Below are 25,648 nucleotides of genomic sequence, written 5' to 3'. Positions count from 1 at the left end.
GCTGAAGGCCAGAGGCAGGAGGGCCCTCTGGTGCGCTCCACACCCATCAGCATCCTGGCTCAGAAGGCAGGGTGGAGAAGGTTAGAGATTGAATTTGAAGAGCTCATGGAAGATGTCTGGGACATCTGGGCATTCTTTCTGTGTGGTTGGTTCTTGTGGTCAGATATTTGTGGAGCAGTGAGGTGGTGGTGGTAGTGGCTGTGCTTTGGAGTCAGTGAGTCTGGGACAGGATCACATCTGCCCCACTCACTAACTGAGTAACCCTCAGCTCTAAGGTCAGCAGGCACCTATTTCTTTGCCGTCTGGTGGGGACAAGGGCAATGCCTATCTCAAAAAGCTTTGGGAAGATCAAAAATGAAAATACTTAAGTGCTTTTTGCAGATTTGGAAAAGGCTGAAAGAAGCTTTATTAAAATGTGAGCAATATACCTCAATAAAGTTGTTTGCCTATATAAAACAGATATAAGTGTGTTGTGATTTCACAACAAATGTTGATTTTTTTCTTCATTTTATTTTTATGTATTCCAGATTTTCTGTCATCAGAAAAACAGACATCCATAAGTGCTGTTTAGAAATATGTTAGTACTGCCTTCAAATTATTACTGTTGGCTAATACTGTCTTCTCTGGGTGTGAGGTATGTGAATTCACAGCTGCAGCATAGCTGACTTGACTGTGGACAGACTAGAGTGAACATGTATGTCATTTCTTACGATGTACCCGTGGGTTCAGGTCTAGTGTCCCATCCCCAGGAAGCCTTTGGTCCTTCAGATGCTTCTCCTCTGAGCTCCTGCAGCTCCTGGGCTGCCCCTAGCAGTTATCACACTGTTTTGCAGTCACCTCCTCCACTAGACTGTGGTCTCCTCTAGGTCCAGGACTGCATTTTATTCATCTCCAGGTCACCAGCTTTGTTTTGTCTCTAGCATTGTCTTGTAAATGCTGCCTTTATTCATGTTGCCCAGCTCTTACTACATGGCTGCAGGGAGTTCTCAAGCTCACATACCGTAGGTTCTATAACAGAGAGCAACTGACTGTGCTTTCACCTTTCTCCTTTCAAAGCCCTGGGAAAGAATTCTGATTAGTTTCATTTGGGTCAAGTCTACGTACATCCCTTATTGAACCAACTATACCCATGGGGAGGTATATTACAGTGATCTCAGCTTTGGTCAAGTGCTCATTCCCAGGGGAATCTGTTGAGTGACCAGTAGGGTAGGCTCTGTACAACCATGACAGGTCTTATTTAAATCAATTAGTGACAGTGGAGAAGAGAATGAATCAGGAATGCTTTCAGCTGCAGTGACAATGCAAAAAAGCTTTTATTTAAATCAGTTGCAGTGTGCAAGGGAGCAAAAATTGGTTCTTGGGGGATGAAAAAATCTTAACTATTACAATCATTTGTGGCCTTCTAAAGCCCATCCTTATGTAACAGCATAAATAGATACACAATCTGTCTGTGGTATTGAAATTTCACAGTGGCAGGGAAAAGGAAAAGACTGTCTGGAAAGGGGTCTTTAGTGGGGGCGATAATGAAAAAAAGTTTGAGATTGATTTATAATGACAGTAATCATACTAACTTATTAACAGTTATGCACCAGGAACTGTTATGAATGCCTTACATATACTATATTAAATCATTTCACCATATATCCATTTTACAGTGGCTAAAACACAAATAGTCTTGATTTCCCACTCTCACACCCCTAAATTACAAGTACAAAGATGATTTGCCCATGTCACATTCAGCATATCTTTAATTCGCTGGACTTTTCCCTCAAGCTAGCTGCATCATGGTTGTAGGATAGTTGCTGCATCTCTAGACATTACATTCTCCTTTGATGCTGGAAGAATTGGTGAGAAGAGCATGTTGGGATTTTTTGTTTTGTTTTTTAAATGAGACAAGCAAAACCTTTCCCGGTTACCTTCTCTTCCTACTAGGTTTTATTGGCTGGAATTAAGTCCCATGGCCACTCTTAGCAACAAGAAGCAGGGAAAGTAGAAAACAAGATTATCATAGTTGGCTTAAACCTGCCTATTCTAATATGATAGTTATTAACTATATGGCTATTTAAAGTTTTTTGGAGAGATATAATTCATATACCCTAAAATTCACTATTTTATGTATACAGTATAGTATTTCTAGTATATTCACAGGATTATGCAACCATACCCCAGTATCCGATTCCAAAACATTTTCTTCACCCTCGAAAGAAATCTCATATCCATTGCAGTAGCTGCTCATATCCCTCTACACCTAGCCATTGGCAACCACTAGCTTACTTTCTTTCTCTGTGGATTTTTCTGGACATTTTTTTGGCTTCTTTCACTTGGCATAATTTTTTCAGGGTTCATCTGTGTTGTAGTATGTACCAGTAATTTTTTATCGTTCCTGTTTTAACTGATAATACTCTGTTGCATGGATGTGTCCTATTTTGTTGATCCATTCATCTGTTGATGGACATTTAGGTTGTTTCCTTTTTAGTTACTGTGACTAATGGTGCTGTGAACATTGATTGATGTACCAGTTTTTATATCAACATAGTTTTGATTTTTCTTTGAATTCTCTTGAGCCTGTTAGAAGGAGTGGAATTGTTGTGTTTTATGGTAACACTGTGTTTAACCCTTTGAGGAAATGTCAAACTGTTTTCCAAAGTGGCTGCGCGTTTTGTACATCCTGGTAGGAACGCGTAAGGATTCCAGTTTCTCCACATCCTTGCCAGCGCTTGTTATTTTTGTTTGTTTGTTTGTTTTTGTTATGGCCATCTTAGTAGGTGTGAAGTTGTATCCCATTGTGGTTTCGGTTTGCTTTTATATAACGACTACTAATGTTGAGAATATTTAATGTGTCTATTTTCCATTTGTGTATATTCTTTGCAGAAATGTCTGTTCAGATCATTTGCCCATTGTAAAATTGGATTGTCTTTTTATTATGGAATTATAATGGGTACTTAAGTTTAAATTAATTAACATTAAGTAAAATAGAAGTTCCTCAGTCGTACTGGCCACATTTCAAGTGCTCAGTTGCTGTGTGTGGATAGTGGCTATGTTATTGGACAGTTTCAGATAAAGATAATTTCCATGATTGCAGAAACTTCTGTTGGACAGCACTGGTGAACCACCATGATTAATCACTTATAACTGGGCATATGACTTCTCTAAATAAAATTGAGGTTTTGTTAAGCTAAGGAAGGATCTATACTCCTGAAAGACTAACGTGTCCTGGTCCCAGAAAAGGAGGCTATGCAGACTCAGTGTATATCTCCTACAGATGCATCAGACTTTACCAAGAGAAGAACTGGGGCAGGCGGTGAGTGGGAGGGCAAAATTTGAGACCAGGATTTGGCAGATGTTTTTTGCAAAGGGTCAGATAGTAAATATTTTGGCTTTGCTGACTATATGATATCTGTTTCAGCTATTGAACTTAACCAAAAGGTGTCTGAGACAGACCTCAATCGATTTAGAGAGATTTATTTTGTCAAGGTTGTGGAAGCACCTGAGAAAATAAACACAAGTTATGTTAGGATCCGTGACTGGTGTTTTGTCCAAAGAGGGTTGTGACGACTTCAGGATTTAAAAGGGAAAGAGTGAGCAGGAAGGGAAGGAGGACAGAAAAAAAAAGAAAAAAAGTGTGAGGGGCATAGGCGATGACGCAAGTGGTTACATTCTTGTGAGGCTTTGATTAGTGCTCACTGAATCCACAGTTTATATGTGAAAAGAGGAGTGGGGGAAAGTCAATTATGCTCAGTAACTCTACATTTTACATAAGATAACGGAAGCATGTGAAGTTACAGCAACCCATTTGAGAACAAAAGGATGGCAAAAAAGCAGAAAAAATAGCTTTTTTTTTGTTTATTTATTTTTTTTTTTGGCATGACTCAGTTCCCAAGCTTAACTTTTCTCTTTAACATAGTGAGTTTGGGGTCCAAAGATTTTATTTTCCTTTCACACAACTTTGTCCTTGTAGTGAAAAAGGAGCCCAAGACTGGCCATAAATGAATGGACATGGCTGTGTTCTAATGGAACTTTATTTACAAAAAGTGGCCGCAGGTACATTTGGGCTACAGGCCAGGGTTTCTTAGGGACAATACATAGAAAAGTATGGAAGCCGAAAGGGGCCTGGCATACGGAAATAAAGGGGATGGTAAGATGTTTGGTATGTCTGGAAATTGGCTGTAGGGGCTATGGCTGTAGAGAAGGCTAGGAAGAGAGACTGGAACCAGATTATAAAGGGTCTGCAATGCATATCAAGGTTGTTTTGTTCTGGTTGTTGGTGGTTGTGGTGCTAGTGGCAGTGGTGGTTTTCAAAATCCTCTAAGTGGCAAGAAGCCATCAAATATTTTTATGTAGGGCATTATATGATTATGGCTTTTTAGACAACCCTCTGGCAGCATTGTGAAAAGAATATTGGAGGAAATGAGGCTAGAGGTAAAAAAGACCAGTTAAGCTATTGAGGAGCCTGAACAAAAGCAGTTCTATAACGTAATTCTGTTAATAAATTTACCTGTCTCCTAATCATGATGGATAATAGGCTGTTTACAGTATACCAATGACTGTGATACAAGTTATGGCTTTGTATTTTGTATTAAAATAAAGATCTAGTAATTATCTTGCTAATTGCTTCAGTAGAGATGTGGACCACCATGCTGATAATTCTTATCCTGACTAACCTACTCACTATGAGCTGGGTAAAAAGCAGTATTGATTTAAATGAGTTATGAAGAGTGGGGCTTGGATATGCTCTTTTTATATGCCAGGGGAATCACCCTGGAAACCTAGAGAACTAGCACCAAGTATTCATCTGAGAACATCTGTGACTCTCAGAAAGTTATGAGACTGGAGTTGAACGGGTACTTGCTGTGGCCTTGGAAGGGTTGACTTCTAAATGGGGCAGTAAACTTATTCTTCGTGGCTCAGTTCTAAAAGGCCCTAAGAGGAGAAAAGGATTCTTGATGAACTACTAATTGATGATTTTAGGTCCAGAGTTAAGCATAATATGGAGGTTTGCCTGAGAGTGTCTGCCGTCAGTGAAGATGAATTATCTATGTGGGCTTAGAAAATCACACATGCAAATTTTGTGTCAATGGATTTTTTCAACACGGTAATCCTAGCCTTTGAGTACACAGCGTATTTTCAAAGCCAGTTTTGCAAATAAGAACTCTACTGTAAATGCTGCTAAGCTGTTGATAAGTTGGCTTTTCCATTTGTAAGCCTATTAGTTCAGAATCTTCTGAAATTTAATTCAAAATGAGATAATGTGTAGTGATTTGACAGTTTTCATTCTGTGACTATGCTCTTCAAGAAAGCATCTTGGCTCGTTCACTAGTTGAATCCTCACCAGTTCCTGAAATTATGAAATGTAAATTTGTTATAAGCAGCAGCTTTGGGCCCTTCACAAGGCAGAATTGTACCTTACCCCTGAGTGGAAATAAATGAACGTCTCGTGTGTGTAGCTTCTCTCTCTCTGCACATCCTGACTCCAAATGCCGTGGAGCACCAGAAAATGTCTCCTGAATTTGATTTTGGGTGGCTGGATCTATGTCCAGAGGGAAGTAGGAATATTTCCAATGGTTGGACAGACAGAGGTGATAACATTAGAAAAAACTGACCTTTTGACAAGGCCCACGTTAGCGAAGTCATGATTTCCAGGGAGGTGGGTCTGTACTTCCCAGGTGTTGTGAAAGCAGGACTCTATTACCTTGCCAGCAGTACCCAAAAGGCAGAGGCTGTATTTGTCCTTGGATCTCAGTCTTTGACATTGTGTTGGGGAGGTGTGATGAGAGGCATGAGGGAACCTCATCCATTTTGTGAGTCCAGTGTACTTAAAGAGTAGAGACTGACTCCAGGGCATTTGGAGTTCACAGAATTTGTCAAATTATTTTTCAAGCTTGTAGGGTTCAAGACTTCCCCAAATGTGTTTTTCCAAGTGCTTGTACCCTGGTGTCAATTAAGGGAAATGTACTCCATATGTTTCTAATTCTTCTACCCTGAAATGATCAAAATATTATATTTCTGAAATCTCTGAAGTCTAGAAAGATCCTTTTGAATTTTTTTTTCTCTTTGATGACACTAACAGAAATGGGTGATCCCAGTAATCACAAAGAGGCTCAAATTCATCCCCAAATGCCCAGCCACCAAGAAGCTTTGGACATAAATATTTTGGGAGGTATTTTGCCCATTGCTGTTTTAGGACATGTTTCTGATAATGCTTTACACTTACCAGAAAACTGTTTTGAAAATCCAGTGTTGTCTTACAATCATTAATTAAAAAAAAAAAGTTTCCCAAGTCTTTTCTTAGAGCGAGGAGATCTCTTTCTGATGAAGAATACACTCTGGCATAAAAAGCCACTGAGGTGGACCAGTTTATTCGATTAACAAAAGTTACAAAGGGGAAAAGAAGAGTGTTAGAGAGGATACCTGTAACAAAAAGAGACAGGAGGCACATGGAGCACTCATGGTGTGTCACTCTTATTTGAACCCCTCATTCAAAAAACAACTGTTAAGAAAAGTAAAATGTAGGAGGCATATCAATACAGAATGACTATATGATGTTATTAAGGAATTATTCTTTTTAATTATGATATTACCTCCTTTTATAGATACATGCTGAAATATTTACAGAAAATTAACAAAAGCCTGGAATTTGTTTAAAAAGAATCAGGGTGTGGTATAGTTAAAACTCTTCCCTCCCTCCCTCTGTCTCTCTTTCCTTCCCTCACTCACTTTTCCTTCTTTCTTTCCCTCCCCTCCTCATTCCCCTCCTTTCTCCCCAGCTTGTCTTCCCTTCTCTTCTCTTTTTCTGGCCTTCATTTGGGCTGACAAGAAGAGGATGCATGTTTTATGTCAGGTTGGCAGGTATACTTGAGATATATTGTCTTGGCAATACAAAGGCCTGGCACTTCCTAGGGACCCAGATGGGTATTTTAGATGTTTAGGGCATGCCTTGACCTCTGAGTAGCCTTCCTGGACTGAGGTCACACTTGACTAGACTACCACCCCACAGTCAGCCACTGTGGTCTGTTTTTAAAAAACGTTGCCACGATGAGAATGTGAAGGATTTGGGTTGAAGTTAAGGACACTTCCTTTTATTATTAGTCTGGATTTTTAAAGGAGATACTGGGATCCCACCTTTACTTTGTTACTATGATTTGGAGTCAGCTCTTGGCTTTGAGAGTGTGCTGTGATATTGGTCTGATTTAATCATTGCCTGTGTAGAAAAAGAGATTGGATCACTGGATCCCAAACTAGCCTCAGAAAGTAAGTCATTGATGGCAAGAATCACCTGGAGAGATTTTAATTCTTAAAAAATGTAGTGATGATACTTGGATAACCCTCTGGGAATTCTGATTCAGTGGTTCTGGGTAGAAATAGAATCCAAATATCTGTAATTGTGTCAGGTTTCTACATGATTCTTATGTGCCAATAGTTCGGTGATTTACCAGGTTCAATGCCTTTTAATAGATTCAGTTGCTCAGGAGCAGATTGAGGTTGTATTTCCGTAGAGTCCTACCTTGTAAAAAATGGATGTGGCGAGTTTTTTTGTTGGTGCTATTGTTTTTAATTGTTATTTAAGATGACTTGCTGGGCTGGGCGCAGTGATTCACGCCAGTAGTCCCATCTTCTTTGGGAGGCCGAGTCGGGTGGATTGCTTGAGTCCAGGAGTTTGAGACCATCCTGGGCAACATGGAGAAACCAATCTCTACTAAAAAACTGGAAAATTAGCCAGGTGACGTGGCCTGTGCCTTTAGTCCCAGCTACTGAGGAGGCTGAGGTAGGAGGACTGCTTGAGCCCAGGAGGTTGAGGCTGCAGTGAGCTGTGATCATGGGCTGCACTCTGATTTGGGTGACAGTGAGACCCTGTCTCAGAAAACAAACGAACAAACAAACAAAAAATGATTACTTACTTATGAATAAGACCTTCCATATAGCAGTTATTATATAAGCAGTAGGTAAATGTTAATAAATGGCAAATACTAAAAGAAAAGACAGGAAAAGGAAAGGCAACTGATATTTATTGAATACCTACTATTACAGTAAACTTGACTCACAATTTATATGTTCTTCTTTAGTTTTAGCCTTGGCATGCAATGATTATTATCCAATTTTGTATTCAATAAAATTAAAGCCCAGAGAAGTTTAGTGTTTTTCCTAAAGTCACATAGTAAACACGTGGCAGCAGGGGTGTTTGGATACTATTGTGCCAGGCAGACTTTCCGAACTATTTCTCAATTCTTTCTTGGCTCCGGAGGACTGTGTAGCAGGAGGGGAAATCTGTTTAGAGATCAGGAAACTGCACTGATTGGGCAGGCTGCCAGAGCTTCCTTGACTGGATTGTACCGGCAAGTTTGTTTTTCTCTGTCCAATACTGGGTAAAGGTTCCACCAAAAGCCTTTGTCTCTGCTCAGAACACCTGGTATGATCTCTGGGAAACTATTTGGCAAAGGAGTGTGGCAGCTGAAGCACAGAAGCCTCTCCTAGGTGGTTTGCCCATATCTGATTTTTTTTTTCCTTTGGCACCTTGTAACAGACCTGAGAATGTTGAAATTTTGTGCCAATGTGAACACCATTCAGTATGTCAGATTTCTCTGATACTGTGAAGATCAAAATGTTGGATGCAGAGGAAAAGTCCCAGCAGTAGATTCTAGGCCCTCACTGCCACTCACCTGGTAAATTACAACAGCCTCCATGCTGGTCTTCCTACAATGCAGCCTGTCCTCTGCTTTCCAGCCCACTTTTCTCAGGGGGATCCTCTTTCAAATACAGGTCTGATTATGTTCCTCCAATATTAAACCTCTTCAGTGACTCCGCAGTTCTTTAGGAAGAAAAGCTGAGTCCCTGAGCACAGCACTGAATACTCTTCCTGGTCTGTCCCTGTTTCTCTATATGCATCTCCCACTCCACCCAGCTTCAGGCAGGTCACACTACCATGGCTCACCAAAGATGCCTTGGAAGCCCAGTACTTTCATCTCTCTCTCTTTCTCCAACTGGAGTTTCCTTCCTTCTTTGACCTGCCTGGCAAACTCCTATGCATTCTTTAAATCCTACCCCTGGCCGGGTGCAGTGGCTCATGCCTATAATCCCAGCACTTTGGGAGGCTGAGGCAGCCAGATCATGAGGTCAGGAGATCAAGACCATCCTGGCTAACACGGTGAAACCCCGTCTCTACTAAAAATGCAAAAAATTATCCTGGTGTGGTGGTGGGTGCCTGTAGTCCCAGCAACTTGGGAGACTGAGGCAGGAGAATGGCGTGAACCTGGGAGGCGGAGCTTGCAGTGAGCTGAGATTGCGCCACTGCGCTCCAACGTGGGCAACAGTGCGAGACTCCATCTCAAAAAAATAAAAAAATAAAAAATAAACAAATCCTACACTTTCATGAAGCCTTTCAGCAGTTTCTTTCTTTGCACAACTCTACCATCTTGTCTCACGTGTTCACAGACATCTGCCTACCTCCCTCTCTAGGCTATGGTGCCCTCCAAGGGGAGGCAAGATGTTGTTTTCAAATCATTCACAGTACTTACTACGTAGGACACTCACAGCCAGTATGCAGTAACTGAAGGACTTAAATGAATAGGCAAATAAAGATGATTACCATGATAGGCCAAGATCTGAAAAGATGCTAATAATCAATGTATGAAGATATGTGAGGAACTTGCGTGTCTTCAGTACCATTCTAAATGCCATAGCAAATACAGGTGCCGCCAGAGTGCTTGCACATGGCAGCTTCACAGCCCATTTGAGAAGTAGAATTGATACATATAAAGAATAAGACCAGGCACGGTGGCTCACACCTGTAATCCCAGAACTTTGGGAGGCCGAGGCAGGCGAATCACGAGGTCAAGAGGTTGAAACTGTCCTGCTCAACATGGTGAAACCCCATCTCTACTAAAAATACAAAAATTAGCTGGACGTGGTGGCGCGCACCTGTAATCCCAGCTACTCGGGAAGCTGAGGCAGGAAAATCTCTTGAACCTGGGAGGCGGAGGTTACAGTGAGCTGAGATTGCGCCATTGCACTCTAGTGTGGCGACAGAACGAGACTCCATCTCTTAAAAAAACAAACAAAAAAGAAAACCAAGAGAATATGCAATTGAGTTCCAGCTTGTTTCGTGCTGGTAATACTTTATTTTTTCATGTGTTGATTATTGTTCTCCCGCTTGCACTGTGAGCTCCCTGAGGACAGGGACTTTGTCTTGACGATTACGTTTTCACACCTGGCATACAGTAAGTGTTCAAGATATGTTTGTTCAATGAATAAATGGTTGGTAGGCACCATTCAGTGCTGTTTAGGGTCAAATGAAGGTATGATTTGTGTGGGTTGAAGTGGTGAAGGAGGGCTTCACACATAAGCCAGTTGTGAAGGATGCAGGCATTGAAGAAGCAGTAAAAGTGGTTGTGAGCTTTACTCTTCAGAGAGTCACAATTTCAGAAAGGCTCTTGCTCTATTGAAAAGAACATAGGTTTTAGACCAAAGACATCTAGAATCAAATTTGGACTCTTTCCCTTATCTGCTATGTGATCTTGAGATCTCTGAGTTTCAGTTTCCTTGCCCATAAAATGAGATCAATATTACTTCCCTTAGAATACGCTTGTGAGCAATAAAAGTGATATCATATATAAAGCATGTAGTATATATTAGGCTCTCAATAAATGGTAAGTAAAAGCTGATATATAGGTATAGTGTGTCTGAAATATCTGGGAAACATGGATTATTTGGATGACATAGCAAAATTTGATTAAATTTTTGTGGTTATTACATTGGCACAGAACAATCAGAATAGATTCCAGTATTTTTGTGGCCTTTTAAATGTGTTTTGGGGATATCTATCACATTTCTGTACTTTTTTAACCTTGGAAAATTGGAAGTGGGTATTTGCCCCCAAATTGTCTGATACATAGATCTCGCCTTTACCATTATACTTGTGAAGGGAAGGCTTTTCTGGCAGTGGGAGCATAATGAGTAGGGGAGGGAAAGGGAAATGGGCTTTCTGTTTTGGTAGAAAAATTAGAGCTACTCTTTCAGTGACAAACCACATTGCCTGACTTTCCTTCTGCAGGCACTGCCTCATGCCTGTGTTCCTGTCGATGTTGGAATTAGAGCTGTCATTCATGGTCATGATTCTCGCCTCTGTCTAATTCTTCTACTTCGTTACGCACCATCTCTCCTTTTCCTACTGTTTTCCAGCCACCTCTGCTTCTTTTGATTTCCTTGAACATGTCATGTTCTTTTCTGACTTAGGTTATTTGAATATAATCTTCCCTTTGACTGACATTCTTTTCCTCTGGCTCTTTTCATTTTTCAGAAAATCAGCTGACTCCTTATCCTGTGGTGGTATTGGAGCCAAGCAATGGAATTGGTTTTTCAGTGTTTATTCCACATAATTCCAAGGAATGTGATTTTAAGAGTGTTTACAGTTCGTACTTTTAAAATTTTGAAATTGAATGAGTTTCAAATATGAAAATTTAGGAACATGATACCAAACTTTTCTCTGGGCACCACTGGGGTACTGCATTTGAAATCAATTCCCTCTGTCTTGGATTACCCTTAGAGCTCCTATCTCCTGCATGGAGGAGGGTGAAGGGCATTTATCACGTCTACCTCCCAACCCATTCTACCTGAGCTTCCAGCACCACACCACCTCTGGGCATTTCTGCTTTTAGTCAGCAGCTCCCAGTTCCCATAATTTTGACTTCTCTCCTTTCTAGTCCAGAAGAAATGGCTCTTCTGGGGTTGAATTCCTCCCTTTCCCCAGCAGAAATGTGTTGGGGCAGAGGAATTGCGGAGCTCCATGCCATAGAGCGTCCTGGAAGCCTTGTCATTAGGGTATCCAGGGTGGGAAGGGGAGTCAGGGGAGGGGAAGGAGGAAGGAATTGAGTTGGGAAGAGTCAAGGAGGATAAGTGAAGTTGCTGACTGATGTCTGGAATAACAATATTTCACCCTCAAAAATACCAGTAATTCAGGACTGAAAAATAAATTTCATAATATGTTTTAATTTCAAAAAGTGATAGTGTATTTGTCATTCTTATCCAACCTGGTCTCACCTCAGAAGTTCCCCCATTGGAGAGGCCATCCCTGAATTTCTAACTCACAGGCCTCCCCTACATTAATATCTTTATGTCCTCCTGGCACTTGTTTACTTTTTTACTTGTTTACTTTTGCTTTTGTTTACTTGTTTACTTTTGCTCCAAAAGTCAGGGACCTGCCTGCTTGCTCCGCAGTGCCTAGAACCTTAGTTGGTTGCAGTAAATATTTGTTGAATGGATGGATGAGATGGTTGTGGCCATCTAAGTTGCTTTGGATGAGATTAACATTGAAAACAAAACAAAAAAATCTATAGTTGCCTGCATTTCTGTCAGCCAGTCCAGGCAATGCTTATACAGCTTTGATTATTATGATCATGATTATTATTTTGTTTTGAAACCCTTTTCAGAGGCCAAGCATGTTGGAGACTTGAGGGACATAAAAATCTTTCAACTGATTGTGCCACCTGCAAACAGGATAAGCCTGACTTTCTACCTCACCCACCTCTTCCTATCACAGTTATGAATCAACAAACACACAAAAAGGGTTTTCAATTCTCCCTTTGGAAAGAGGGCACATTTATTATTCTGAGTCAGGCAAGGAAAGACTCTAGCCACAAAGACAGCTGGGAACTCAGGTCCATAGCGGGCACCCAGGACGGAGGTGAAGAGAAGGCGCCTCACTGTCTGGTGACAGCAGCTGAGGCCCTTGCTGCCTCCCTCCCCACAAAAATCCAGTTGGAACCAGTGCATGCTGGGAATCTGCCTGCCTGACAGAAACAGATGGCTTCAGGCGGCGACTGATCTCTTGGTGACACTAACTGCATAGCTACTGCTTTACTCATGACTGAACGAGACACGAGATGGCCGAGGTAAGAGTTGGTTACCTTGCCATCCCCTCTTCAGCTGAAATGACTCACATTGCTGTAGCTTAAATTTCAGTCCAGGCTCTCTGGACTGGGGGAATTTCTTTTTGCTCATGCTCCTGAGAACCAGAGTTGGCCAGGAACATCTATAGTCTCTGTCTTCAATCAAAGCATTTGAGAGATGCTTTATTTTTTCCCCCTTCCTCTGTACCTGTCACAGAAGGGGGCTTGTCTGAATTAAATGGCACATAATCTGCTGAGTGCAGCAACCCGTCTGTGCGGCCTCGAGGAAGAAGATGAGGCAATCAGAGTACCTTCCATCATTTCCTGGAAAATGTGTCAGTAGGTTGGAGAGGCAGAGTCAGAGATGGAAGTAACACTGCATGAGGAGTTACGTGGTCTATGTTCAGGGGCCCGGGTTGTCACTTACTAGATAGGGGACCTTTAGCCAGTCACTTAACTCCAGTGACCTTCTGCTTCCTCATCTCTTATGTAGGATGGTGGGACTGGATTGAGGACAGCAGATAGATTAGCTCTCCGTCTTACTGATTGGAAGTTGCTGTCCAGAGTACAGTATGGGGGATGGCTGGGAAGCCAAACTCAGCTAAGTGAGAAGGAGCAGTCAACTATTGATGTTTGCCAAGTGCATGATAGTGGCACATCTGCCTGCTATTATGAGACTTGATGGTCATTTCTGCCTCTGTGATTTTATGATTCCAGGTGTCCTGCAATGATTCTAGAGGGATCATGAAATATTTTCTAGTCTTAATAATTACTTAGGGATTGATTAACAATGGTCAGGAACATACAACCAGACTTTTGCTGAGAGTTTACCATGTTTATATTGTATCACTTAACCCCCATCCTTATGGATGGGGAAACTCAGGCTCATAGTGATTAAATGACTTGCCCAAGGTGACTCAGCTAATAGGTGATGGAGCTGGAATTCATACTGGGGTCTGTCTGCCTCCAGAACCCAAGCGCTGAACTGCCACCCTATACTACTTCCCAGTTGGAAAATATCTCAGTACGATAATTAGATGCCAGTGTGTATGGCTTTGCCTATAAGTACACAGAAATCAGAAAGGTGATTGAGAGATTCAAGTGTGTATGGCTTTGCCTATAAGTATGCAGAAATCAGAAAGGTGATTGAGAGATTCATTAACACCTACTTGCCCAGTTCTTTTGAGCATATCTTATTTGAGAAAGGTGCACATGACCTTGGGGTGGTTTGTCCAGCTCTCTAAGTCTCAGTTATCTTATTTGAGAAATGGGGTCATAGCTTTTAAAAGTTTAAATGAAATAATCCAAATAAAGCATCCTATAGTGCCCCAGATGTCAGTAGCATTCAGTACATGTTCATACTATGTTGCCCCAAGGTCATGTGGCTGGGAATTGAGCTGAGGACTGCTCACCTCCGAAGTCTATGGTGTCACCTTTTGGTTTTGGTACAAGTGAGTCCCGAGTGGACTACATGGCAGCATCAGAGGTGCTTTTGAATGCGAAAGGTGGCATGAGGATCCCTCTCACTTATGTCTGTTCTGTTGTCCAGAACTTGGTGAAAATCCTGGCCCTTACCCACTAGAGTGAAAAAGGAGGAAACCTTACCATTCTTTCTGTGCACCTTTCTCTGGCTAGGGCTTTCTCTGGTCTAGGCTTGCTCAGCAAATATGACAAGTAGCAGGCCACTCATTGTGACCACGCCCATGTGGCAGATAGCTTTCTTCACTTTCATGGCAACTGAAGTACAAGACAATCACATGTATGACTGCACTGAACGTAAAAGATTGAAGAGAAGTGATATGCCAAATAGATAACTGGGAGCTGATGTTCAGCAAAGTAAATCTCTTGGTGGCCCTAGTAAAGTTAATTTCAATCATTCTGTTTTTTTTTTTTTTTTTTCCTATCTTAGAAACGTAGAGGTTAAAAAATAATAAATATACATGAGGAGATTTAAAGTGCATGTGGAAACAGATCTTCAGAGTACAAGTGGGATATTTCTTTATAGAAAGAGTTTTCCCTCTTGATTTTTTTCCTTGGGTAAGTTTCTTTCAAATCAACTCAATTCATTTGGTGCTATTGCTTTTCTTTTGTGAAAACTATTCTGGGGATTTGATCAAAACCAACATGAAAATACAACCCTCAAATGGCAAATATCAGGGAATCTGAAATTTGCATTTTCTAGGCTAAAGTAATTTACTGGCTAAGTTTGCTGTCTCCCCACTCCCCCAACACACATACAACTCTTAAGTCTCATTCCCCTCTAGGCTCCCTGTCTCTCAGTTTATTTCCAGCATGCATGCATATGCATCCTTGCATACACAGGTGTGCACATATGCATGTATACACACACACAGACACACGACTCACACGTGACACACACATTTTACTCTGTGCTAATAAATAGGCCAGTATTGGCTAGGCTGGGCCTCAGGACTGTCTGGTTTAAATCTAAGCTGCCTGGGAGATCTGGAGTAATAAGTGAGTGACAACAGGTGCAGATTTCGTTACACCCTTCTGAACTCAGCCCATAGTTCTTTCTTTGATTCTTTTCACCCAACACCCTTGCTTCAATTGTGTCCAATAAATTTTATAGCTACATGATCCTGTTTCAGAGCTGAAGGGAGATTTTTCCTTCCACTTGGCTAAATGGTGCCTAAGTCAAAACACCACTTCCTGCCCCCTCCTCACACTTTAAGAAGTAATAAGGAATAAACCCCAGGCCATAGCTGTTGCTGGGTCCTGTATCTTCAGTTTTGCATGTGAAGAGCTAATTTTCTGGTCCCATTTTAGAAAAGCCAAGAATTAACTTGCAGAGAATTAGCCATAATTGGGGAGAAAATAATTACTTGGCTTTTTCTGCCCTGTGATAACTGGAGCCACTGGCAAATCTTTCACAGCGGTGTCAACGCCTACTTCTATTTAAAACAAAGTATTGCACCAGGGACCTTGAAAGCTACATCTGAATGTTCTCTGTAGTACATTTTGGTCCAAACCACCCTGAATGTTGGACTTGGATTCATTTCATGTCTGTTTTTGGTGCAAAATCCCAGTGCAGGGAGACATTTCATATTACAGTGGAAGACATGAATGGCTTTTGCAGGTGTCATGTATGCTCATGGGCCCAGCATGCATACTTAAGGTTGGGTCCGATCAGGAATTTTTTTAGGAGCAGTCTGTGGTCTAAGCTGAGAATTGTTTCTTATAAGGGCCCATTTTCTTCTAGCATTTTTCTATTTTGAGACTTTGCCCAGCTGTCTCCATTCTCTAGAATGTAGACTTAATAAAAAATCTCTTGATTCACAATAAACATGGAAAGGAGATGGTACACTTTTTCCATTTGCTAGTAGAGGTTTGCCTGAATACAGTTGGTCATATATCTCAGTGCCCTCTGAGTACAACAAAATGTCATGCCCTCCCATGATTTCAGACACCACTCTGCAGTAATGACTTATGTGAATATCAGCCTTGCGTCTCACCTGAGCTCCAGCCTTAAGGGCAAGCTTTTTATTGGGTAGCCCTACCTGCTGGCCCATTGACACCCCAGGTTCAACTCATTTTCCCTAAATAAGTTTCCTTTTCTTTCTGTGTTTTCTATCATGGTAAAGGTGCTGTGATCCTGTAACTCAAACAAGAAACCTTGATGGCATACCTTCCATATCCATTACTGTTACCTAAGTGGGGGACAGTCTATGATACTGTGTCAGATATCACTGGGATCCATTGTCCTCATAACTGGGCTCCCTGGGTCCAGTCATCTTTGCCTTTCCTCCAGCTTCTCCCCCATGTCACCTACTCTTCCTACCTCTTCCTCTCCTCTCCACCCCCACTAAAACAATACTTCATACATCCCTTGTGTTATCTTTACATGTAAATCTGATATTATTTAACTATTTGAACTGTTTAGTAGCATCCCACTGCTGGCAGGAAACAAGTCCTAACTTCCTAGTATAAGGAATATAAGGTCCAGTGTGATCCAGGTGCTCCCTGACTCTCCAGTCTCACCTCCTGTCACATTACCATGGATCAATCCCCATGGATCCCTTTATTCTCTTTCAACTCTGTATTTTTGCATATGTGACTTTCTTCTGCTCGTAATGCCCTTTCTTAATTGGCCTGTACCTTCAACTCCTACACTTCTGTATTATTAGACTGTAGCACTAGATGTGGCTTAAATAAGTTAGATTATTTATCTGATAGTCCAGACATAGATGCTTTCCGTGAGATCATCCGGGAACCCAGGTAGCTTCTGCATTGTACTGTGCTTAACATGATGCCCCTTTCTGCATGATCCAAAGTGGCTTTCAACCACAGCTTCCTTCAAGGCAGCAAGATGGAGATTAGATGAACAAGGGACATACCTTCTTCCCTTTGGTGCTGTGACTAATAAGAAATGTATTTTTGGTTTCTGTTCCAGGTTCATGACAGAGAGCTCCTAAAAGTTGTAACTTCCAGAGTGATCGGGGTTCTAGGAGCATCTTTTGTTGTACTATTTAGACTTTGACTCTGGTTCCTAACAGAGCTCCTAAATCCCTTGGGATTTCCCAAGTGATAGAGCATCTTTTGCTTTAACGAGGCGACTCTCGGGCTCCTGAACTTCAGAATGGGAGCTTCAGAATGGGACTTGGTCACCAGAAAGACCATGTGATGATTAGCAGCTCAGAATTTTCAGCCCCCCTCCTCACACCCACCCAGTCCACCAGGAGGAGAGAGAGGCTGGAGATTGAGTTAATAAGCGATCATGCCTACGTGATGTATCATCCGTAAGAATCCCTGAAAGATGGGGTTCAGAGAGCTCCCAGGTTGGTGGACGAGTTGAGGTGCCTGGAGAGGGCATGGAAGCTCCACACCCCTTCCCACTTACCTTGCCCTATGTACCTGTTCGTCTGGCTGTTCATTTATATTTGCATTCTTTGTAATAAGCCAGTAAATTTAAGTAGCGTTTTTCCCTGAGTTTTGTGAGCCATTATAGCAAATTACCAAACCTGAAAAAAGGGGGTTATGGGAACCTCCAGTATGTAGCTGATTAGTCAGAAGTATGGAAGGCCTACACTTTTGATTGGCATCTAAAGTGGGAGCAGTCTTGGACTGAAGCCTTAACCTCTGGGATCTGCCCTTACTCCAGGTAGTTAGTTTAGAATTGAATCGTGGGACACCCAGTTGGTTTCTGAAGAGTTAGAGTATTGGTTAGTGTGGGAAAATTCCTCACACATGTGGTGTACAAATTATTGTGGGTATGCAGAAAAATGTTCTTTCCCTTTGGTGGCAGTTTCCAGAGTTTGTAAATATCTCTGCTTCCCAATCTTTTGTGCCTCCTGTCTGTCCGGTGCTCCACATCTGTAGTAATGGCAGCAGCAGCAGCAATTCTGGTAGTAAGCAATTCTGGTAGTAGTCATGGCGGTGCTTCTCTCGTAGAAGCTGTAATAGTAGTAGGAAGAAGAGGTGTAGGCATAGTATCAGTATCATAATTTCTCATTCCTAGTTTCAGAAGAGATTGAAAGGCTAAGTAACATGCCTGAGGTCACATAGTTAATAAGTAAATGGCAAAGCTATTGTTCTGACTGAGAGCTCTCTCACTTCAGAGCTCACCACTAGACTGTGGGTAGCTTTCAATCCAATCACACTGAATGACAATTATTTCCTTACATGATTACCTCTCTCACAAGATTCTGAACTTCTTGAGGAAAAGGACATATTCAACTGACCTTTGTATCTGTAGAGCCTAGCTCCAAGGCTGGGCGTATCCATCAGTTTTAGACATTGAAATCAGGGTTTCTTAACCTTGGCACCATTGACATTTTGGGCCAGATAATTCTTTGTTGTAGGGCTGTCCTGTTGTGCATGACAGGATGGGTGGCACCATCCCTGACTTCTACCCACTAGTTGCCAGTAGCACATCTCACCACCCCCAGCCAGATAAACCAAAAATATCTCCCCACATTGCCAGTTATCTGCTGGGAGACAAAATGTCCCTGATTAAGAACCACTGATTTAAATTAAATGAAGGCCAAAGAGCCTCAAGTAGTATTCATATCCCGAAAGGGTATTTTCAGAATTGTTGAGGCTGCTGGATCTCTCAAGGATGATGATGTGTTTTCCAGGCCTCATGTGTCTGGAGCACAGGTTGCCTGTGGTGGTGGCTGCAATGATCTCAGTATGCCAGGCCTTCATGGGGAATACCAGAGAGGGTCCCTCTGGAGCAGCTCTCACTGGATCATGGAGACTGTCTGTCTGGCATTGTACCACCTGGCAAAATCTCTTTGCCTTAACCAAAAATATGTTTTTGTAAATTTCCTGGCAAAGCAGGGGTTGCATTCTGTTTCCTGATTTCTCTCTTTTATTTCCAGATGTGTCACTGGTGGCACATAGACACAATGAGAACTCCGCTGGAAACTCAAGTTTCTCATTCTTCACCAGCCCAGTTGTCATGATTTTCCCACCGTCTAAGCCAGTGTAGGTTACGTTACCCATGCGCTGGTCAGTGCTTGGATGTCGGTTTTACTTTCTAAATTCTAGATCTGTGGCATGCTTTAGGGAGGAAACTTTATGGGTTATTACACAAATGGAGTTAACCCTTCCCTGCTTGCAGTGTTTTTGTTAGTGACAGAAATGTGAATTCACGATCTGCCATTTATTATTTGTTTCATTTTGGACAACGTGCTTAGCTTCTTTGATCCTTGATTTGTTTACCTTCAAAACAGAGTAACCTACTTTTCCTGTCTACCTCCATGGGGTTATTATTAAAACACAGTAAGATAATCTGTTCAAAAGGCTAAAACTCCCTATTATGATTTACTATCAGTACACCTTTTGTACCCAAGAAAACTCTACAGTATCATTGTTCATGGGCACCAAATTGTAAGTTCAGTTAAGGCAAACTTTGTGTCCTTTTCTGCCAGTTTCTAAGACCTAGAAGGTATTCAGTAAATATATGGTGAATGACAGTATGAAAAAAATTGGGAAGTCAGATTCTGTGGTTCATTGTACCAGTGAGGGCTGGAGGGAGGCGAGTGAATGATTTGTGTGGCTTTGTGTCATTTGTATTTGTGACAGACATTCCAAGCATTAGCATTTTTAAGGGTTCACCTGATGTTTATTTGGGGTCACAAGTGAGTGCCTGCAGAGTCAGGACACACTTAACAGTCTGGCAGATATGCGACAAGACAGGGTGGGAAGGGACCCAAGGGAACTAGAGAGGGCATACCCAGCTGTCTTAATCCTTTTGAGCTGCTCTTAAAGAATGCCATAGACTGGGTGGCTTAGAAACAACGGAAATTATTTCTCACTGTTCTAGGGCTAGGAAGTCCAAGATCCAGGCACCACTTTATTCCGTGTCTGGTGAGGGCTCACTTCCTGGTTCACGGGTGACCATCTCCTCTGTGTCCTCAAAAGGCGGGAGTAGTAAATGAGCTTTCTGGGATCCATTTTACAAGGGCCCTACTTCTTCATGACCTAATCACCTCCCAAAGGCCCCACCTCCAAATACCATCACCTTGAGGATTAGGTTTCAACATAGGAATTTTGAGGGGGGGATACACACATTGTCTATATTGCCAACGTAAAGACATTCACAGTTATACATTTTGAAGTCTTTGCATCAGCCAAACAAAATATATCTTTGGGCCAATTTAAGTCTTCAGGCAAAAATTTACAACTCCTAATTGACAGAGTACCTAGTATAAACACTGGGACAGATGCGGGGCAGATAAAGATGAGGTGCTCAGGATCCAGCAGCAGCAATGGACAGGAAATTAATAGTGAGTCAATGAGAATATCCAAGATACATGGAGAGCTTAGCCCAGCACTGTCTAGTATCCTTTACAAATGATGACTTGTATTTAATCCTCACAACAGCCCAATGTGAGTTAGTGGATATTATGAGGACACTAAGGCACAAAGAGGCTGATGTTTTGCCGGAGGCTTTGAAGCCAGTAGCTGGGGAATAATAAAATGCAACGTGTATGTCCAATGACAGAAGGAAACACAGAAGCCCCCTCTTAGATCTCACTACTTCTACTCCTGCCCCTCCAGCCCCTCCATTTGAAGATCCCTGAGGGATCTGAAAATGCAACTTTGATCATGGCACAGATCAGTCCTGAGGTTTGTGCAGTGACATCCCCATGCCATGGAGGCCCTGCACCTTCTGGACGCGCCTCTCTTGCCAGCCTTGCCCGCCCCTCATGCTCTATGCTCAGCTTCACTTGCCCAGATGGGCAAGCGCTTTGCCTCTTTGCAGCCACTCTCCCCTTTGCCTGTGTCTCCTTGTTATGCAGGGCCTTTCTTATTCCTCAGGCCTCAGCTCAATGTCACCTCCTCAGAGTGGGCCTTTGCTGCCCACCCTGCCCAAAGATGGCCCACTTTCTTCTTTACCACTTGCTTATTTCCTCCCTCACATGTGTGCATGTGTGTGTGTATGTATGTATGTATGTGTGTGTGTGTGCGTATTGTCTGATGCCCCAACTTGACTGTAAGCTCCAGGAGTGCAAAGATTTTTGTCACGTTCACTGCTGCATCCCATTGCCTGAGACAGTGGCCAACATGAAGGAGACATACGAGAAAGCAATGTGTGTGCACTGAGTGAGCGAGCGCATGGGAGGAGCTGACTTCATGGGGCAGATTTAGTCAGAGAGACTGTGGCTGGCCTGGTGTCACATTGGTGAGAAGTGGCACAGTTGGGATTTGAACTGATCATGACAGCATCTTGGTTGAATCCCATCATTGACTCCCTACCGCCCTCAGGTTGGACTCCCTGGTGTTTACCATGGACGATGAATCTTGATGTCTGACCCCTGTAGCACTTCTAGCCTCATCACCCACAATTGTCTACACATCCTCCCTTGCCTCTTTCTATTTGCATTGACTTCACCGTCCCTCAGTCACCCCACCTTCTGTCTGTCCCTGCTCTTCCTTATGTTCTCTTCCCACGGGTGACTACCCTCTGTCTGCCCTTCTGTTTCATGGGGCTGTCTCTTAATTGTCCTTGAAATTTCAACTTCAGTCCTCCTTCCCCCGCAAACTTTTTCCAAGTCCGTGGACTAGACTAGAACCCCCTCAAGTGCCCCTCATTGTATTTATCACGATTGTCACTCTATAGTTATTTTTGTGATTTACTGTCTAATTTCTGGCTTTTCTGCCCGTGGCCCCTAGAACAGCAGCATGTTCATCTCATTTTTCTTCTGCCCTGGGCTTGTTAGGTAGGAGGTGCTACATAAACGTTTGTCAAGGAAATGAATAAATTGTTGGATGAATGAATGAGAGTAAGTGAATGAAGAGTTCCTGAATTTGCTTTTATGCCACCTCCCTTCTCTGGGAAGTTTGACGCAGGATAGGATTTCCCTGGCATAGAGCAACACTTCTCTTTGGAGATCTCAGCCTGTGCCTGGAGACTGGGTAAAGTTGAATGACAAGGGTGCAGGAAGCCTTGTGTTGTCTTGTCACAACACAGGAAGGGAAAGTACTTTGGCTTTTACTGTTATAAATAGGACTAAAATTAGCTCTTTGGGGGTGATCTTTGTTTACCACTGCCTAAGGCCACTGTCCTTGGAGAAAGGTCAGGAGGTGGGTGTTTACAAGTTCTGTCCAAACTCTCCCATGACACTACACCACAGGCCCTCATTTCCCTGACTCATTGTTAATTAGAGCCGAGGTGGAACTTCAGATGCTGAGTTTGTCTTTGAAGAAGGATCCAGACCCTAGGATGTCATCCTGGAGACTTTGCTCTTCCTTATCCTTCATACGTGGTCCTCTACTGTCCTGATAGTTTCACTTCTTCCTCATGGATATTGGGATATAGAACGGGTGGCAGATTTTTATTGTTTCCTGAGGAGCCCTGTGCTTTAATTTCTATTATGTGTGAAGATGCCTGCCGTGACCACCAGATTGGGTATTCTGCTAGATTGGTGTTTGGGAGCCAGTTGTAGACAGAGTCAACCAGAATATAAAAAGTGTGGGTTCAGAGATAAACCCACTCCTGCCCTATAATGACAGTAACAAAACTGGCCCAGTGGTAGAGCTCTCATCACAGGCCAGGCACTACGCTAAGCACACAGTGTGCACCACTTTAGACTGGCCCATTCTCTGGAAAGTTTTAAACATACACAACAGCAAAGAGTATAATGAAATTCTGTGTACCCATTACATGTAGGGGCTGAAGATGTATTTGCCTTGATACTGCTTTCAAAGCAATGGGTCTAGTGACTGCTTTGGGGGAAGAGTTAGGGAAATGCTTAACTCATGTTAACACTGATATTATAAATTGTCAGAATGCAGCTTGCTCTGGAGATTATATCTGGTTATATATATGCACATGTCAATGATTGCTGTAGTCCACTGGTAAGGGGATGTATATTTAACTTAAAATGTTCTTTTTGGAGTTTTTACATAAATGTCACTAAATACATGAATATTTCAGATCCCTTCTCAGTCTAGAGTAGTATTAGATTCAAGGGAACTACCTGTTTTGAGGGAATCTGAGCCAGTTTATAGGCTGGCAGGAAAATCAAGTAGTGATGTAAAATCCACCCTTCCCACATGGCCTCTGACCAGCCCTGGAGAGATATTGGAGTTTTAGAAGAGGCCATTTAATGAGAGATTATCCATAAAATTTGATGCAAAGATTTCAAGAGAAGTCTTTTTAGTACTTGTGTGTGTGTGTGTGTGTGTGTGTGTGTGTGTGAGAGAGTGTTTAAATGTGGCAGGCTAAAGTGAAGAAATGCGACTGCTACTGATAGTGGCTATTGTTTATTGAGGCTGTGTGTGGGTCAGTTGCTGTGCCAGGAGGTCCTTTGACTATAGTCTATTCCTCAACAAGGCTTTTAGTTCAGTGTTATTACCCCCATTGTAGATGTGAGAAAATGGAGAGTTTCAGAGAGTTGCCCAAGAGTATTCACATAACAAGTGGCAGAGCTGGAATTTCAATCTAAGCCTGTTTGCAAAGTGTTTGCCTTTTCCATCAGACTACACAACATCTGAAAACATTCTAGCTGCTTACTTGAGAGGTAAGTATCAGTTGGGAACTTACTCACTTCTTTCTTTGTTTCAATATATAACCCAGAATGCTTTACAAATTCTGCAGAATTAGCCAGTGCTCATGTTTAGGCATATCATAGATTTTTAAAAAATGGCTAATGTTCGTGTTCCTTTCCTTGTGCTTTGGAAACAATTTTCAGAGTCCAATACCTATTGTGACAACTTTCCTAAACACTCAAAGTGCCAAGTTCATCTTGTTAGCTGTTCTTCTACCAGGCAATCAAAGCTCATATTAGTTCCCTGTGGATTCATTATAGTCCCTGGGAAACCAAAAGTTTTGCCTGTGGTTGGCACATATCAGTTAATTGCCTAAATTATAACTTCTCAGTATTAGGAATTCTCTTAGAAACTAATACCACAATTTAGTATGATGTATTTCAATTGAGGGGGAAAATATTTGGAAATGAATTTATCTTGACTCCGGGATAATATCTTTTGCCTCACATTTAGAAATTTACATACTGGGTCACTTGCATGACCCCAAACAACTTTCAAGTTTTCTTATTTCCTCAGTACACCTGGCTTTGTTCTGGACGAGGCCAGCCCCTGTTCCAACGCATGATTTAAATATCCACGGTTCTGCACCTTTGTGTATAATGTTTATAATGTTTACCATCTTATGAACTGTTTATATCTACTTCATAATCTACTCTCCCCTTCTATTTTTCCTTGCACTTGACAGCCCAACTGGATGTTGTCTCTTAATTCTTTGTCACTTCATGGCAGTTTGTAATTCTTTAATGTTACTTATTATATTTCAGCTACAGTGCAGTAATGGATGGGCTCATTTACTCTCCTCTAGAGTACTGAATGGGACTGTGTCTTATCTCTGTGTGCCTGATACCTTGCATAGAATTTGCACCTCGTAGCCACTCAATAGATTTTAATTAATTGAAATTTAAAAGGGAATTTGTGTGTTTTTATTTAAACAAGACCATAAATTAGGCACAACTGTTTTCATAAATTTGAAATTCCCAGAAACATTATTCTTTAATACTGTACTTTTGTTGAGATTGAAGAGATTGGCTTTATAGTAAATGAAATGAACCACAGAATCGTTGAACCACAGTAACAACAATACTAACAAAAACACCAGAAATCATCTGTGTAATCCATTCACCTCTCGTAAAGCCAGACAGTTCCCCAGCCACCTTAAAATGATGGAACTCTCCTTTCCTTAAAGATACTTTTAAAGAAGACTGTCGTCTTCTCCCGTTCCACGTCGTCATGTCTTCTAGCCCTACAAGTTAGGCAACTTTTCCTCAGATAATCGAAACCCTCCCTTACTGAAATTTATGCTCATTGCTTTCATAGAAATGAAAAGCAGCTGCTTTTAACTGAAAATATTTCTCCTCCTAAAGATGGTTATTCCATTATTCCGTATCCTTCTCTTCCATAGGCATAATTCTCCCTTCTATCTGACATTCCTTTTTGTTCTATATTTCTAAACCATTGAATACTACTCTCTCAACTTACGGTCTTTTGCCTAAAAAAACTTGGACTGGGTATGATTAGTAAGTGATCGTTGATTTTAGATGTACTGAGAAATATGTCTCACACCATTAAAACTAGTCGATCCAGCCAGGCTGGTGGGTAACTAGAATACTGTGACCCCACGTGATATGCGGCGGTGTCTTTTAAAGCCTGCCATCAACCATTCCCATCTCAGTTTCTCCAGTTGCTTAATTTATAAGATATAATTTATTTGTTATAAACTGTTTTGCAAGGTTCAAAAAAAAAAAAAA

At 41.8% G+C, this 25,648-nt stretch overlaps 1 protein-coding gene across 13 annotated transcripts in view; it reads left to right on the top strand.

Annotated features, from left to right (window-relative positions):
- FGGY (FGGY carbohydrate kinase domain containing) overlaps positions 1-25,648 on the top strand; it is a 457,075-nt gene that overhangs the window by 112,073 nt on the left and 319,354 nt on the right. Inside the window, exon 1 of one of the 13 annotated variants that reach the window (XM_017877244.1) lies at positions 12,756-12,881. The exons of 11 other annotated variants lie outside the window; for them this stretch is intronic. In XM_017877244.1, the coding sequence (XP_017732733.1) occupies positions 12,853-12,881 (29 nt within the window). In that variant the 5' untranslated portion in view covers positions 12,756-12,852. Of the gene's footprint in view, positions 1-12,755; positions 12,882-23,851; positions 23,873-25,648 lie in introns of those variants that run through there. One more of the 13 variants, XM_017877247.1, reaches the window with a different exon arrangement.

The sequence above is a fragment of the Rhinopithecus bieti genome, unplaced genomic scaffold (genome assembly GCF_001698545.2).
Source record: "Rhinopithecus bieti isolate Rb0 unplaced genomic scaffold, ASM169854v2 scaffold_6380, whole genome shotgun sequence".
NCBI lineage: Eukaryota > Metazoa > Chordata > Mammalia > Primates > Cercopithecidae > Rhinopithecus > Rhinopithecus bieti.
The sequence above is the reverse complement of the archived record's forward strand: the minus strand, read 5'-3'. Positions and strand labels throughout refer to the sequence as shown.